This window comes from Erpetoichthys calabaricus, chromosome 12 (assembly GCF_900747795.2).
Source record: "Erpetoichthys calabaricus chromosome 12, fErpCal1.3, whole genome shotgun sequence".
NCBI classification, from domain to species: domain Eukaryota; kingdom Metazoa; phylum Chordata; class Cladistia; order Polypteriformes; family Polypteridae; genus Erpetoichthys; species Erpetoichthys calabaricus.
The window spans coordinates 2,478,767-2,497,298 of NC_041405.2; the positions used below are offsets into that span (position 1 = coordinate 2,478,767).

General features: G+C 41.6%; 2 protein-coding genes across 2 annotated transcripts in view; both read left to right on the forward strand.

Annotated features, from left to right (window-relative positions):
* Positions 1-2,593, forward strand: part of LOC114661678 (zinc finger protein 658B-like) — a 278,339-nt gene extending 275,746 nt beyond the window's left edge. The window contains exon 3 of the transcript XR_007936503.1: positions 2,440-2,593. The gene's annotated coding sequence lies outside the window, so the exon portion shown is untranslated. The remainder of the gene's footprint in view (positions 1-2,439) is intronic.
* Positions 2,594-8,234: 5,641 nt separating this feature from the next.
* Positions 8,235-18,532, forward strand: part of LOC114661677 (uncharacterized) — an 80,362-nt gene continuing 70,064 nt past the window's right edge. Inside the window, 3 exon segments of the mRNA XM_051935170.1 lie at positions 8,235-8,749; positions 11,665-12,486; positions 15,688-17,169. Coding sequence (XP_051791130.1) covers positions 8,725-8,749; positions 11,665-12,486; positions 15,688-17,169 — 2,329 coding nt within the window. The 5' untranslated portion in view covers positions 8,235-8,724.

Sequence of the window (18,532 nt, forward strand, 5' to 3'; positions counted from 1 at the left end):
CCAGGCACTTCACTCAGAAGAAAGACCTTACATGTGTGTTGAATGTGGAAAAAGCTTCAGACTGGCTTTAGAACTTAAATGTCATATGAAAATGCATCCTGTAGAGAAACCTTTCCAGTGTAATGAATGTGGAACGGTGTTTCTACTGAATGCAGACCTTACACGTCACCAGAAAATCCACACACAGGAAAATCCTTACCAATGTAGTGAATGTGGAAAAAGTTTCAGACATCATAATGCATATAAAAATCACATGAAAATTCACAACGGGGAAAAGCCCCACAAGTGCAATGAATGTGAAAAGAGTTTCCGATTCATTTCAGATCTTAGACGTCACCAAAGCACACACACTGGAGAAAAACCTTACCAATGTTCTGAATGTGGAAGGAGTTTCTCACGGGATTCACAACTTAGACGACATCAGGCATTTCACTTAGGGAAACAGAACAGCACCTGAGATGAGTGAGCAAAACAATTGATGGCATATGAAAATCGATTCTGGATTTAAATAACAAATGAGGAAAGAGTTTCCCACGCTATTTTTAGACATCACCAGAGAATTCATTCATAGGGTAAGAGTAGCACTGTATTGAATGTGGAAAGAGTTTCTAATAGGATTCAACCCTTGAAAAACATACATATAATTAATATGGGAAATGATTGACTGGTTACAGAATGTAAAAGTCACTTGAAAGTGTATCCTTAAGATGAGCCTTACCAATGTAATAGGTGTGGAAAGTTTGGTACCAAGTATAGACTTTGCACATTCCCAAGAAATGTACACTGAGGAAATACCAGTGTAGCTCAGATGGAAGTAGTTTCAAACCATATCATAAACACGACTGGGAAATTCACATAAAAACTGTAATGTATTCATTGTGGAAATAGTTTCAAACTGGACACAGTCTTTACATATCACATGAGTGTTCATTACAAATATTACAAACACGGGAAGACAATCAGGTGAATTGATTCAGATAACTCTCATCTGTGAAAAATCACACCACTGGAATAATTGTGGAAGGACATTCATGTGAATTTCATTGCTTGGATATCACCAGAGAGTTCATACTGGTGTAAAATCTTACTGTGATGAATGTGGAAAGTCTTTCACTGATGATTTTAGGCCTTAAAGTTCAGAGTATTCAAGTAGGGAGAAATCAAAGGTCTGGTGAAAGACATGAGAATTTCAACCAGAATGTTTTGTCGTCAGCAGAGAACTCGGAAAGAGTGAGGTTCACTTCTGTATTGAAATCCATAAAACAAACTTTATATGGAGAAATTGGAATAAAACCTGATTGGTTGAGAAAATGTAAGGGTTCAGACCCTTGGATATCACCCAGATATTCACATTTCAAAAGCAGAGCACAGTATGTGCAATAATAACCCTTGTAACTACCTAAAGTGAGTTGCTCAATATCACCAACAACTTCATGACATTTATATATTGTAGAATGCCCAGGTGTGGGTTGGCAGGCTTTCGGCCTTGGAACCCTTACAGGTTTTTATGAGCCAGCATCCTTGCCATCTGGAGTTTTTGTTTTCCTCTCCTCTCTGACCTTTCAGACAACAGTGTCAAAAATGAATAGCATGTGCTGGCTTTTATTATTGTAACTATTAAATGATTACAGACTATAGAAATTTAAGTGACATTAGGACAACTGAATAGAAGATGTAAAATGAAGCATTGTTAATCATGACATGCAAGTCCTAGCAAAATGAAAAACGTATGCCAGGAAATCAAACTTCTGAATGAAAATCAGTTACCTTTATAAAATTAAGTATCAGTCTGAAATGATTACTCTAGATTAAGTCTGGCAAGATAAAATTATAGCAAATTACCAAGAAATGAAATGAATGTGCACCAAAATATGGTCTTAGGAGTAATACAGAAGAACTTGCAGACCAAACTAGATGTCCTACAAATTAGCACCACTCCATACTACGCATCTGTAGGTGTCAAAGTGGGGCTGTAAATTCTGTAAAAATCTTTTCTAGAAATCCATGTGGTTAACGTATTGTGACCAATAAACTTTTTAGGTTACTTGTCTCTTTTGTGTTGTGGCCTCCTTAATGATATATTTACCTCTGGAAAAGAGCCAAAAGCAATGAAGTTTTTGCAACAACAAGTGTTAGTATGTGACACAGGAACATACAATACAGTTTATTTTTGTATAGCCCAAAATCACACAAGAAGTGCTGCAATGGGCTTTAACAGGCCCTGCCTCTTGACAGCCCCCCCAGCCTTGACTCTCTAAGAAGATGAGGAAAAACTCCCAAAAAACCTAGTAGGGAAAAATGGAAGAAACCTTGGGAAAGGGAGTTCAAAGAGAGACCCCTTTCCAGGTAGGTTGGGTGTGCAGTGGGTGTCAAAAGAAGGGGGTCAATACAATACACAGAACAAATCCTCAATACGGTATAAAAATAAAAATTTTAGAGGTACGGAGCAGAATTTAACAGTAGATGATATCACATAATATGATTTGGATATATTTAGAGTCCTGGAGACCTCATCCATCAAGCTGCCTCCCCCATTTGGCCATTCCATGGCTGAAACAGTGCTGGGCCAGCCAATCCGATGAAAGGACCCCTCCTTCCCACGATCCTCCATCAGGGATGACTTTACCTTAGGCAAGCAAAACAACTTGACAGGTGGGCCGTGGGCACCAAGTGCCACATTTGAGTACCGAGAAGAGAAACAGAATCGGTGAGGGCTAGTAACAAATTCTAACTATCATGTTACTTCTGTTTTAGTGCTAATGACTGACAACAGAGATGCAGTCTGTACAGTTAATCAGCAGCTCTAGTCAGGGTGTGCTAAACTGAAGTAGTGAGCCTTCAGCCGGGATTTAAAAGCTGAGTCTGAAGGGTCATCTCTTATAGTAGCAGGCAGACCATTAATAGATAGATAGATAATAATAATAAACCTCCCATTGTTATTTTATTAATCCTTGGAATCATAAGCAGACCGGCATCTTGAGATCTTAATGTGCGCTCAGGTTTGTAAGTCATGATAAGGTCCAACAAGTAAGCCGGACCTCGGCCATTTAATGCTTTACATGTTAAAAGGAGGATTTTGAAATCTGCCCTAAACTTAACCAGGAGCAAGTGTAAGGATTTAAGAACTGGAGTTATGTGTTCGTATTTTCTTGTTCTTGTAATAATTCTCGCAGCCGCATTTTGGATTAACTGGAGGCTGTATAGAGAACAGTTTGAACATCCAGTGAACACCGCATTGCAGTAGTCAATCCTACTAGAGATAAATGCATGAATTAATTTCTCAGAATCCTGTTTATTTAGAAAGCGCCTTAATTTCCTAACATTTTTAAGATGGAAGAAACCTGATTTGGACAACTTTGTAATATGAGCTTTAAATGACCTGCTAAAATCAAAGATAACTCCGAGATTGCGAGCTGATTCAGTGAAATTAATGGGGATTCCAACTGAGTTAAATGATGACAAAATATTGTTGTGATCAGCATCATTCTCTCCAACCATTAGCATCTGTGTTTTATCTGTGTTTAAAGACAAGTAGTTCTCATTCATCCACTCCTTTAATTCACTAACACAATTAATTAAAGACAACATCAGAGAAACTTCATTTGATTTAATTGAAAGGTATAACTGGGTGTCATCTGCGTACGAGTGAACATTAACAAGATGTTTCCTAATGAGAGATCCCAGTGGAAGCATGTAAAGTGAAAACAGTAAAGGTCCCAGTACTGAGCCCTGCGGGACACCATATTGAACTTCTGTGTATAATGATGGAGTACTGTCAGCACATTTCTGTGCATATTGGAATTAATTTGATAAATAAGAACTAAACCAAGCGAGCACGGTGCCTGTAAGCCCAACATCATTTTCTAGCCTGTGCAGTAACACAGGCATGTAAATAACAAAATGTCAATGTATTCAGAGTAGTAAAGGTAGGTCTAATGTCCACTGATGTATACACTGAAGCTTGATGCATTCACACGACTAGAGTTACCAGGCATATCTTTTTGGTTTATTTGTATAGCCCCATATGCATCAATTTTCTTCTGAAATAAAATCTCAGGCAGTTCAGTTAACAAAACTGTCCATCGTTATACGATAACCTTTGTCAAGTGAAGGGTCCAGCGGTGACAGCACAGATGATGCAGCATTTCCATATTGACTGTACTTGTCATCCCACCATTTCCCTGTTTTGGTGTACCGTATTGAGTTCCAGACATACCCAGAGCTTGCCTCACACCGCATGTTGAACTTGATACCAAATTGTGCTAATTTGAATGTGATGTACTGTATCCATGACAACCTTCCCTTCTGGCTCATGAGACTTTCATAAATATTGTGAGATATGCCACGTGGGGACTGGCATCCTGGCCAGAGCTGAATTGGGATCCATACCCAGCCAGGATGCCAGTGGCATAGAAGAACAGAGGAAGAAAAATTATTCAGGGTATTGTCTTCCCCATCATGCAAGGTGGCAGCCCCAATGGGTTACGGTACCACTACAGATTCCCACAGGGCACATTGGGAGTTGTAGTTCACTGCCGCAGTCCTGCTGGGTTCCATGGGTGCCACCAGGGAGGACTGAGGTGACTCACAACCCCTACTTTGCTGGGCTCTATCCTCACCTAGAAGTGCTCCTGAGCCACAGTTTCAGGACACTGGTACTACTCCCTGGACTTACATAAAAGGAGCTGCCTGCTCCGCACAGGGAGTCAGAGTCAGGAGGAGGAAAACAAAGCTTGCCTGGAGAAGCAGATGAGAGACGATGGAATTGCAGAGAGTGAAAATTACTGTTGTGGTGTGGAAAACACTTCATTGTGTAAGAGTTTCACACAATTAAACACTCTGTGCATTAGAGAAGTCGTGTCTGAGACTTTGTGTCAGGTGTTAGGGGGGTTGCTATGCCCTCTGGTGACCACAAAATGTCACAATTGGGAAAATACACTTTCTGCATACTTTTATTTTTTTATTGATCACCTGATGCATAGTTTTGGAGCTTGGTGATTGGCTTCATCATTGTCATCGTCATTAGTGAAGTGCAGGTATTTCAGAATTAGTTAAAAAAGGACACTCACTAAAAATTTCACCAAATATGGGTGTCTGCAGCAATCAGTTTGTGGACCTGTACCATCTCTGGACTGGTTGACTGACAATGCCCTGCAGTATCAAACAGGCGGCTAGTGACTTTTGCGACACAGCTCAGCTTAGCGGTCCATTTCAACTACTACTGTCTCCACCAGACAATCAATGACAAATCTTAACTTGTCCAGAAAATCATGATCAACAGACATCTTTAGACCATTGTTATCTGTAAATGGCCAACGAGGAGGAGCAGGATTGTCAGCAGTAGGAATAAGACAAAACCAAACATGAACATCACTGAAACTTGGCAGGTCGGAATCTACCCAGCAGGTGGTAGTTTTACTGCCCCCATCATCATTACTATTGCTCAATTCAAGGAATGGCTCAGGTTCACTTTGCTCTAAAACTGGCTTTACAGGTTTTAGTTTACCTTTATGTTTTTGGTTGACTCATAAATATTCATAATTTTCCACAGAGTTACCATAAAATGGTGGAACGCTTAGAAATATTTTTGATTTTTTTGTGGCATGGTGATATTTCATCCACTAGATGGCAGTAGAATACTATCCCTAGAGTTTTTTGGACTTAACACTGTAAAGTGGATAATTTACATGTCATCCCAGGTCTAACTCAGGCTTAACTGTATTTACATGGAATGCCAAGCCCAAGTCACACTCATAGCTAATGCCAAGGAGTTTAAATGTCAGAAAAGGAGTCACTACATGGCTGACATTTCAGGGTTAGGGTTGCAATTGCTTAGCGATCAGAGAGTAGAAGCGACATACTGCTTTGATTGGCCTTCTACCATAAGGCCATGTGGTGGTGGCACAGGGGAGGCAGAGCAGGGGTTGTGGGCTCCTTGTGAACAAAGCAGGAAAGAAACGAGGTTCACCAGTCAGTCCTGGGCATGAATAAGGTGGTTGGGATGCAAACCCATGAGATGGTCAACTGCATCTGCCAGAGGACGTCTCTTCGAGGTGAGGAGACCTTAATGGTGAGCTGTGGAGCACTTAGTTTAGAAATGGGGCACCGAGGCAAACTTTGGTTAAAAAATAAAAACCTGATCCTGTATGTTTTAACTTCGTTTATATGAATCTATTTATTGATGACTTTTTAACCTCCAGAAGAGATACTGTTTTTATTCTGGATTACACTGCGCTGTTTGAACACTTCATTTGGAATAATAAAAGCATTAGCAGTTGTTGCACTAAACTCTTGAGCATTGCGCCCTCATTGCATTGCTCTTCTCGGTTATGTTGTTGATGGTTCCAGATTACTGGAGCGAATTTTTGTTTTCCTTTTTCAAAGTAAACTCAAAGTCGCATTGTAAGCCATTGACTTGTAAACAGGCCGTAGGCGTCATCGAATGATGTGTGCACATCTCTATGCTACAATAGGAAAAGCGTCCTTAGGTGTGAAACATTGTAATATTTCGTGTACCTCAGCGTGTACTGTATACCAGGACACCTGCATTTTCATTCCGATACATCATAATTCTAAAACAGAAAATAAAAGTCCACAGCAAAACATTCAAATGGCTCTGCCGTTTGATCCCCCTTCACACGTGCCACATTTAGAGGGACACCATTTAAAAATACCGGAATAAATTTCTTCTAATTCAGGACACATTTATGTTCGTACTCCACTGTTATCACTATGAGAAAACCAAAAACGGAAAACATGATAAGGCGATAGCAACTGAGAAGAAACATTCAAATGTAAAATTTCCAGACTAGGCATACACTGCCATCTACTGTCTGCACATGCAAAATGGAAGCAGTTTGAACGGAAAATTTAAATAAGCTGCCAACTTCAACCTTGATCAAGCAAAACTGTGATAACAAAAAACACCCCCTGGAATGAAAGCCCCCCAGTGTATTAACAGACCTGTTTTTGTTCATCGGCATGTAGATTTGAAAATTACAGCTTTGAGTTTAAACGTGAACTTGTGTGGTAATACTTGATGAGAAACGTGGTAAGCAATGCACTCAACGTACCCGGCATTTCGGTCTTAAGAAGCTCACACTTGAAAGTGCCATCAGCCGGACGGCTTGTCAGACTTGTCGGATGCCGTTGCTGAACTTGTCGTCTTGAGGATGTCAGATTACACGACTAGTAATTAGAAAGGATAACAAAGCCACACGACCGTCCGACGAGTTGACCGCCATAGGACAGACGGTAACGAGCTGCCTGACAGCACCGGTGCTTCTATGAATGGCTTCACATCAAATTCAATTTTATGTGTCACATGCAATGCACACAGCACAACATGGAGTGACATACTTAGTTGCTAAACTCCAAGACTGTTAAAGATGAATATTAAAAGACAATAAACGATAATACACGACTTTATATGTATCAACAAAAATCATTATGTTAAATGGAAACAATAGTACGCATTATATTAAAATTTTAAAACAAATTCTGGGTGTGACGGCTAGAGTCCTATAGTACCTGCCTGCATTTTTCCTCTTTTACATTCTGTCGAGACGAATTTCTCATTAGGTTATCATAAAGCGGCAGCTTGTTAGTTTTCTTTGGTAAAATATACTCAATCTGCTCCACTTTGACGAAATAAACTTGTTAAATGAATCCCAGCCTCAACTTTCTAGATCTGTTGGTGTCTCAGTGTTAGTGTAAACTCACCCTGATATCATCTTGTTGGGACTATTTATTTATTTATTAAGACCGCAGATTCTGACTGCCTTTCGTAACCTTAACAACATTCACCGTGTATTTCAGACAAGCCGGCTTCATGATTCTTACCTAATGTGATCAAATCACATTAAGTAAGAGTCACACAATTTATTAATCAAGCGATCAAACGGCAGGGATTAGTTCCACCTTAGAGTTTCGTGATATTAGCCCTGTTGTGTTTGCGGCACAATACACCTTCATCAAATGGTCAGCCTGCATAAACGGGACATTTACTTGAATTTCAGTTACTAATCGAGACGCAAAACCTCAAAACGGGGCTGTACCGGTAAAAAAAAATGGACTTCTGGCCACCCTGCTCTTGCCTGTCGCACCGCACCTCTGCCCGAATCTGAAATGCGGCTGAAGGACACCACGCGTGCGTTGCATAATTTGTTCAGTGTGTGACATGCGCATTCATTGGCACCTTAATGTACACATGCGCAGTGTCTCTTCCGGGCATTTTGAGCTGCGCTTGGACGCGGCTGCTCGAATTCCCAATTTCAATCTATCGCGAATGCACGCACAATTACGAAGAAAACTGCAAGTGGGAAATTCTGTCTGCACTAAGACAGTGTGGAAGGATTTCTAGTTTTATGATTTTGTATATCAACACGACACCTTTATGCACAATAATTTTCAAAAAGAGAATACCTTAGGACAGTTTGCAGATACTGTGTCTTGTCCAGTTGGAGCGCAGGTGGAATTAGTGATCGTCTTAAGGGTCACGCAGTGAGGCACAGGATGGAGCCTTGAGGTGTAAAGTCGTCAGAATCTGCACTGCGCTTATAAACTCTCTGGACGACCCGTAACTATTAAGTCGAGGCGAGACGTCGGGGCTGAGGACCGTCTCGCCATGAAGCACCGGAATCGAATGAAGAGGACGGGGACGACAGTTTAATAAATCGTGCCTCAGGGACCGTGGAGTCACTTTATAACGGAGCACGTGCTGACATGAACGAGACGTGCGGAGACCGGGGTGAGTTTACACCCGAAATAAGGCGAGGTTGGGGGGATTATGAAGACGTATGTATTTAGCGCCTTTTTGATGTCACGCATGCTGGACTGCCAGACGCCGTAATGCCCGACGGTGACACCGCATGTGTGGCTAGTCGTTCGCGCTGTTCTCGGCTCCCGCACAGTTCCGTCGTTAATTGTGAAGTTGCAGCCGAATTAGCGGTGTGATCTGACTTTGAAAGCTGGAAGCAAAGTTTGTTAAAAGGGGTGTCAAGAATAAATGGGGGTAATTTTCCAACAGTTTCTATTACTAATGAATTAAATTATTTCAAATTATCTCTTCAAAAAAATCAATTTTCTTAAACCTCTCATCTAGAACAGTGTCACGGGGCAGCTGGAGCCTATCCTAACAAGCGGCAGGAACAACACATGGGCAGGGCGCCGGTCCATCACAAAGCCGAACATTGTTAATCTTATGGTGGTTTATTAGATAGATAGATAGATAGATAGATAGATAGATCTTTATTTGTCCCCAAGTGCAAATTAAAATTTTACAGAAGATCCAAAAAATTAATAAAATATGATACAAATAAACTAAAACCTATATACTGTGTGTGTGTATATATATAAGATGCCCGACCTCACCCCTGTCACTATAACAAGTCTCCACTCTTTTGTTTCCATGTGTCTTTGAGAACAGGCACTGATGTTTGACAAGAAGCCCTGGCTCACCATCAGCATTTCAGATCATCCCAAAAGTGTTCAGCATGGTTGAGATCAGCACTCTGTGCAGGCCACTCAATTCCTACATATCTTTGTGCACAGTGGAAACAGAAAAGGTCCTTCTCCATGTTGTTGCCACAATGTTGGAAGGACACAATTGTCTAAAATGACTTTGTATATTGCAGCATTAATAGTCCCCTTCAGTTGAACCAAGGGGCCGAGACCAAACCCTGCCACTATCCCCCCTCCACCCAACTTTACGGCAGGCACTATGTATTCCAGAAGGTAGTGTTCAAACCCAGATTGGTCCATCACACTGCCAGTAATGAAGCATGATTCATCACTCTAAAAAAAACACGTTTCCTCTGCTCCAAAATTTAATGGCGGTGTGCTTTACGCCACTCCAGCTGATACTTGGGATGGCACAGAGTGGATCAGAAGCTTGACCATGGAAACCCATTTTGGAAGCTTCCGACAAACAGTTCTTGGATTGGTGTTGCTTCCAGAGGCAGTTTGGGACTCTGGTGTGAGTGATGCCAGAGAGGAGAGGCCACTTTAAACACCCAGTGGTCCTGATCTGTGAGTGTATAAGGTGTACCACTTCTGTCATTCCTCAATGCTTCAATTTTACAATAAAAGCACTTACAGTGGACCAGGGCACATCTAGCAGAGCAGGCATTTCATGTACTGACTTGGGTGTCATGCTTAAAATCGCTGAGCTCTTCAGTTTGTCGATGGAGATTGATGCGCTTGGTCTGATGCATCTCTTAACAATGAAATACCCGAAGCCCCTAAACTCAGCCATATGGAGGGGTGTCCACAGAGCTTTCACCTTATTGTGTGTTTTTAAGTTACACAGTATGTTACTTCATGATAGACGGCTCTCAAATAATCTTTATATATAATCTTCATTTGGATCTTGATCTTTGTTTGTCCGCAAAAAGTTTACATGCTGTCATTAACTGCTAGATGGCAACACTGAGTCACATCTTTATATATAATCTTCATTTGGATCTTGATCTTTGTTTGTCCGCAAATTCATGTTCCCCTGACACTGCCTTGGTTGTTACTTTTGTTTACGAACACTGTCGATGGCACTTTGTGTTTAGATCTGGTTTTGACACCGTGCTTTGTGTTTAGATCTGGTGTTGACACCTGCTTCGTTGTCGAGACTGTGGTTTTTTTGTGTTTCTATCGACTGTCGTTGGCAGCACGTCATCCAAATCGACTGTTCACCCACTTCTTGGAGTCGGCAGTCACAGTATATAAGTCGGACACACTTCTGTGATTTTCCATCAGTCGGTGTTTGGAGTTCAAGAAAGAAGCATTGGTTCTTCCTTACTCTTTGGATTGCCACAAAGCAACCTGTGAGATTGGAGAAATGTTGAGAAGAGATTGTGAGAGGAAACGACAGCTTCATGAAAACGAGACGGACTGTGAACAGAGAGAAGCAGAAATGCTCCTCCACCACCACATAATTACTATTCGGACAGTGATTCCAAGTAGGCCGTTCCTATTGAATCAATGTCCAAGGGTTTTCTTTTGTAATTTTGTTTGCCTTATAAAAAAATCATAATGCTGTGCGACAAAGGGCCCAGTTCAAGACTGACAGCCGCGTTTAAACAGGGAGCCCTTCACAGACAACTTTAACACGCGCACCGTAGTTGGGCAGACATGGCTAGTCTTAATATAAAAGAACATTTGTAACATTTATGACAATGATAGCATTTGCTCAGTGTGAATAAGCAGACCTTGGACACGGTTCTAAAAAGAGGAGCACCCTTAGGGATGAAGCACCTCCTAATGCTGTCTGGTGGTACTTCAAACTCATGATGCAGATCTAACTGACTGAACTCAATGGATTTCCATTAAACATGTAAACCAACTGATTTTTGCGGTGGGCTGGCACCCTGCCAAGGATTGTTCCTGCCTTGCACCCTGTGCCAGCTGGGATTGGCTCCAGCAGACCCCCGTGACCCTGTGTTAGGATATAGCATGTTGGAAAATGACCAACTGACCAATCTCTCATATGTAACTCATTCTATGTGTACAGCAAACAAAAATGTTAATTGTTATAAGGGTATTGGAAAGTTTTGCATAAGGTCCCGACTTATATTATGAATACCTGACCTGCTGGAGATGATCCAAATGTCTTTAAACTCATTTTAACTAAGTCAGTGTTTTTAAGATTTGCACTTTTATTTTCCCACACAGGCCCTCCTGAAGGTACCGAGGTGATGGTCCACACCGCCTTGGATGCTTTGGCCTTTTACAGTGAGAACGAAGACAGAAGTGCAGGCCCAGAAGTTTGGAAAACTGAAGACTTTACCGAGCAACCTCATGGAGACGTTAAGGATGAAGACACCCAAGTGGATATAGCTGGGGTTTCAGAGGATTGTGTGAAGCAGGAGCCAATCGGTTTCAAGAATGAGGAGGAACTCAGAATTAAAGTGGAGGTTATGGAAATGGAACTTTCATCAGGTATTAGAAATGAGCAGTCTGCAGGTGAAGATCTAACAAATGACCACCAAGTTAGGGAGAGCCACTTGGGATGGACTTTGGAGTGCAGTCAGTCATTATCTCAGCAAGAGCGTGAGTCTGAAAATCAGCCACTGAATGATGAGATATTAGGAACTGAGTCAGAAGAGAAAACGAACGATGAAGAGCAGGAACAGGAGCAAACTGTAAAGGATCAGCACACCTCGGAAGAAAATTCAAAGACTTTCAGCAAAACGCAACAGAAGAGTCACGCAGGAAAAAAATCCAATCAGTGTACCGAATGTGGGAAGACGTTCACCATGGCCTCAAGCCTGAAGGATCACCAAAGAATTCACACAGGAGAAAGACCCTACGAATGCACCGAATGCGGCAAGACTTTCAGCAGGACGTCCAACCTTAAAGCGCACCAGCGCATTCACACGGGAGAAACGCCGTACCAGTGTACCGAGTGTGGGAAACTCTTCAGGTGGCTACTGCAGCTTAGAACACATCAACGAATTCACACAGGAGAAACTCCGTGGCAGGGTTCAGAGTTCGGTAAGTTGTCTGGACGTCACCACAGCTTAGCAGAGGTTAAAAACAGGGGGGATGTGAAGTGAACGTCAATGACACTTCCAGGTACAGTATGTCCATTCGCTATTCATTATCTCTCAAAATAAGCTTTTGCGATAGCTGTAAATTTGTAATCAAAGTCATTATGCAAATTTAATGCCCACTCTTTATGAATTTGCATTTATTTATTTATTTTAATTCAATGTGCGTGCCAGTCATTTAATTGCCTGCCAGACTGAAGTACATTCACAGAATTGCGTCTTATACTGGTGAAATGCTCTTTTTCTATCGCGCTATTTTATTTTTTAAAAAGTCTACGAGGAAATCCCACTCTTTCAAATTCCAATCTGAAAAAAAAATCAAAGAATGCCCCAGTAAAGCACTCTTCGGCCACTTTCGCATTACAAGCCTCAATGCTAATTTCTGATTTTTCACACAGATAAGAATGTGAACCGTCAAGACGGGCAAATCCTAAGTACAAGTGACCTGTGCTATTTAACTGTAATGTGAACGCATCTGTCCTCTGAATCGGCACATATCGATACGCCATTTGCGTCGTCAACTCCCAGTATGCATCGCGTTTTGTTCTGGAGGATGGCAAACAGTTCATCAGCCGCAAACGATTGTGTGGAGAAGGCGTAAACAAGCCAGACAGCTCCATTTTGGCATTCGTGCTTCAGCCATTCACAGGATTGCATCACGTGAGCTCGCCCTTCACAAATGCTGTGCTTTTTCTAACTCTTTGTATTTTGGTAAATGTTACAAGGTAAATCCACTCTCTGAATTTGCATACAAAAAAACCTTCAAAGCAGGTACCAGTGAAGCAGTTTAAATCGGGTACCAGTCCAATGAAGGCATGAAAGAATGTGCCACAGTCAACGGCTCAGGGTGCTTGTGATCACATCGCCTGCCTTGGTGTTTAAAAATGCTGCACCTTTTTCTCTATTACTGCATTAGATTTTGGTAAGTGTTATGAGGAAAACGGGTTCTTTTGAAATTGTATCAAAATGCGCACAGTGGCGAAACCATTTAATTGTCTGTCAATCCAGTGTGAGGATGAAGGAGTGGGCTGATTGTTATTCTTCAGCCATTCTATAAGATTTTGCCTTTGCAGTTTAAAAACACAATGTTTTTGCCATTGTTTTCCTTTAGGGGGCGCTAGCTCCCTAGTTGGAATAAGTTCTTTTTGTAATTGCGGCGTCTTAAATAACCCAAAACTATATAGATACTAGCCATGTGTGTCCAACTACGTTGCGCGTGTTAAAGTTGTCTGTGAAGGGCTCCCTGTTTAAACGCGGCTGCCAGTCATGAACTGGGCCATTCGTCGCACAGCATTATGATTTTTTTATAAGGGAAACAAAATTACAAAAGAAAACCCTTGGACATTGATTCGATAGGAACGGCCTACTCGGAATCACTGTCCGAATAGTAATTATGTGGTGGTGGAGGAGCATTTCTGCTTCTCTCCGTTCACAGTCCGTCTCGTTTTCACGACGCTGTCGTTTCCTCTCACGATCTCTTCTCAACCTTTCTCCAATCTCGCAGGTTGCTTTGTGGCAATCCAAAGAGTAAGGCAATATACACGGAGCAATGGTTATAAAAGGGAGACACACAGGTATCCAGGCTCTTTAAAGCATAAATAGGGATCACTTCACTGACATGTGAGCAAGCCACGGTACAACTGTGAGACGCGCAGCACTCGCCGGCTACAACGTAACAATAATAATTTCCGGAACATGCTGTTACATTGTCATTCATTTTACCCACTGTCTTTCTTTCATTCATATGTTACGTAGGCACGTACCTTTAATCTTCAGCAATCTCATTCTCTAACCAGGCCTCAGGAGCTAACCAGCGTAACACTGTCCACCACCCCTTTCGTTATTCCGGCACATTGTTGACATCCGTGAGTAACAACAACGTACTAAACTGGAAGGTGGTCTACGCATGCGTGGAATTCGCGGACAAACAAAGATCAAGATCCAAACGAAGATTATATATAAAGATAATATTAAAAGGCAATACCCGGCGGTAAAAATCACATAAGAGAAAATAACTTAGCTTTCTTTAATGACGATTTATGCAGCATAACAGGTGAGGAAGCCATAACAAGACTATCACCAAAGTAGGAGCCCGATGTATACAGTCTGCCATGTTCTTCACTGCGCTGGAAGGATTTTCAGGATCGGATGACGTTGTCCCCCATCCGTCTGTCGGCTTCAAAGGTGTGCCGGGCGATGTTCCACAGCTTTATACTCTTTCTCCATGTGCAGGCCCTTACTGAGGTATATCATGCCATTCCAAACAAGGCAAAGAGGGGAGTCAATTTCATGCTGACTTTAACACACAGAAATAGTGCACGTTGCCGATTTGTCTTTGTCTGTCTCAGCAGTTCTCAAACTGTGGAGCACGTCCCCCTAGCACGAAGACGTGAAAAAAAGAAAACAAGAATCGAAAATATGAAAAATACATCTATTGAAACCGAAACAAATTAACTTAAACTACATTCTGATGCTAGAAAAATACATTTACAGTTAGATAAATGTCGATAAAAGTTAAGTAGGTACAATAAAATATGCATCTATGATATTTCATTAATTAAAAAAGAACAAATTGGTATTAGTGGGCTCCTTTCAAAAAAACATTAGGGGGGGCGCGATTAAAACTGTTATGAAAACTCGGGTTGCAAATACTTAAAGGTTGAGAAACGCTGGTCTGTCCTATGATTGGCCTAGCAGTTCTAAATGTTGAGCCCCTTTGTACTAAATCTGGCTCAGCTGTGCATGTAGAAAGAAAAGATAAACAGATTTAAAATATTTGCACAGAGCCCAATGACATTAAACTTATATTCTGATTACAGCCATCACTGTATTTCATTTTTGTAAGTGTTATAAGGAAAACCCATTATTCCAAAGTCACAATAGGATTAAAAAAAAATGAAAACATGCACGGGTGGAGCAATTTAAATTGGGTGACAGTTCATGTACCCGAGCTGCAGTGACCCTTCAAATGTTCACACAACCACAGAAAATCAATCAGCTTGTTGGGCCGACTGGTTTGTTAGTCGTTCTTGTAACTCTACTAAAGTGGTCTTAATCAACATCCCATAGCATTTGTATGTTTTCCTAGTTCAGACTTTCCTTCCTCTCTCCATTAGTCTTCTCATTTCTCGTTTTCCTTTCCCAGAATATCCTGAAGCCTCCTCCCAGGATACAGAAGGAACGTCTCATCTGGCCTCCGAGCCAGAGACTGAGCCTGCACGACCACTTGGAGATTCTGTCATTTTCAAAACAGATCCAGGACTCCATGATCAAATTCCTGGTTACATTAAACAAGAAGACATTCCGTTGTTATCTTCTGGGGAAACAGACTGTGGAATGAGCCTGATATTGACCCACGTTAAGGAGGAGGACAAGTTCATCCCGGTTAAAGAGGAAACCTTAGAGCTGGAACGTTCTTCCACTCATAAAGAAATGGTCGCCTTGGTATCATTGACTGACTTGGTACTAAAGGACACAGTCACCATCTGTAAAGTTAAAGAGAGCAGCCTAAGAGAGGTGGTGCAGAAAAAGGCTTCTGGGTCTGAAGGTGAAGGTGAAAGCGCAGATGAGGAGAAACCAAAAATGAATTTCTGGAATAGGGAAAAGTCCCAAGTTAGTTGTGAGATTCAGATTCCTGATGAAACGTCAGAGAAATGTAATAAACTACCGCATCATGAAATACATCAGAATCTTCACAGCGAAGACAAACCACATCAGTGCACCGAATGTGGAAAGAGCTTCAAAGTGGCCAAAAGCCTTCGATATCACTTGAAGATTCACACGGGAGAAAAGCCTTACCAGTGTAAGGAGTGTGGAAAGAGTTTCATACTGGGTACAAACCTTAGATACCACATGAGAAACCACACGGGAGAAAAGCCTTACCAATGTACTGAATGTGGGAAGAATTTCAAACTGGGCACAAGCCTTAGGTGTCACATGAGAAAACACACGGGAGAAAAACCCTACCAGTGTAGCGAATGTGGAAAGAGTTTCAAACTGGATTCCGGCCTTAGGTACCACATGAGAATTCACACGGGAGAAAAACCGTACCAGTGTGACCTGTGCGGAAAGAGTTTCAATCACAGGACACACCTTATCCACCACCAGAGAACTCACACGGGAGAGAAACCTTACCAGTGCACCGACTGCAACAAGGCCTTCAACCGGCGAATGCACCTCATCCATCATCAGAGAGTTCACACAGGGGAAAATCCTTACCAGTGTACTGAATGCGGAAAGAGTTTCAAACAGGCGGCATTCCTTAAATATCACCAGAGGGTTCACACTGGAGAAAAACTCTATGAGTGCCACGAATGTGGAAAAACGTTCATCTGGAGTGCGTATTTTAGACGTCACCTCATAATTCACACAGGCGAAAAACCATACCAGTGCAACGAATGTGGGAAGAGTTTCACAGACAGAGCAAATCTGAGCCGACACCAAAAAGTCCACAGAGGAGAAAAACCTTATCAATGCAACGAATGTGGGAAGAGCTTCAAACAGAAATCATACCTCAAACAACACCAGGCATTCCACACGGAAGAGAAACCCTTCCAGTGTAAGGAATGTGGAAAGTGTTTTAAAGTAAGGTCATACCTCAGACAGCACCAGACATTCCACACCTGTGGTAAGAGTTTCAAACAACTTGTAGCCCCAAGGAGTATTCATACAGGAGGAAAAACATAAGAGTGTAATGAATGGGAACATTATTAGAAAGACATCGTCCACATGTAGGTTGTATGCTCACAACATCTAAAATGTCTGTTTTTTAAGATATTCTGGAATAAATGAAGGCAGTAAAAGAAAGAAAGAAAGAAAGAAAGAAAGAAAGAAAGAAAGAAAGAAAGAAAGAAAGAAAGAAAGAAAGAAAGAAAGAAAGAAAGAAAGAAAGAAAGAAAGAAAGAAAGAAAGAAAACATTCAAACTGTTGCAATTTAATCTCACAAGTGGCCAGGATTCCACCAGCCAACCCAAGAGGATGTGAAGTAAAATTCAGCCTAACGTCCTCTTGAGTGACTGGCTTTGGTGTACCCGGGGCAAAAATCTACTTCACTCTCAAAGATCAAAAAAATAAATTCTGTAAATGTCCCTCAAACACACTCAAAATACCCAGACAAGGGAAAGGATCACCATGAACCCCTGGCTCCAATCTATGACAATATCACGCTTAAAAGTCACCACACTCTTCATTAAGACCCAAAGTTTTATAAATAAGATTGTATGGTTCTGTGATTGCAATTGTTGCCCCTATTAACAAGGAAATGCCTGAATGCGGTCATTTGGAGTGGTGTCCACGATCGTTTTGGCCAATGAGTGAAATTTAGGATACAACTGGCCCTTGGAGTGTGTGTATGAGGCACGGTTTGGACTTGGCCCTTGCCAGGCACCCAATGCAGATGATTGCTGCAGGAGTGTAGCCAAGAATTCATTTTTTTGGAGGTGTGATGTGTGTGTCGGGGCTTACATGAATTGCAATTCTATTAATGATCAATCAGTTTGGAACTGTCATAAAAAATATTAATAGTTTGAGACACGTCTGCAGTTTTCTGTGAATTAGTAGGGTTAACAAATAAATGCATAAAAGAGGCACAGAATGTGTATTATCACATTTTATTTTTCCTTGAGCATGGAGAAAATGGATGTTAGCAGTGCCAACAGGTGAAGGGATGAGTTTGGTATTTTACAAATTTAAAGTTATTTCTTCACAAACATGGTATATATGCACCCTGCAGTGGGCTGGCGTCCTGCCCGGGGTTTGTTTCCTGCCTTGCACTCTGTGTTAGCTGGGATTTGGTGCAGCGGACCCCCGTGACCCTGTAGTTAGGATATAGCGGGTTGGATGATGGATGGATGGTATATACGCCTGTGACACCATGTTCTAAAGTTAAGTGATTTCTATAAATTAAAAAAAGACATAGTCAGCCCAGGCATTTTACAATGAACCCTATGGGGCACAAGGCTCCAACGGGAAATTAAAGTATAAGACTTACA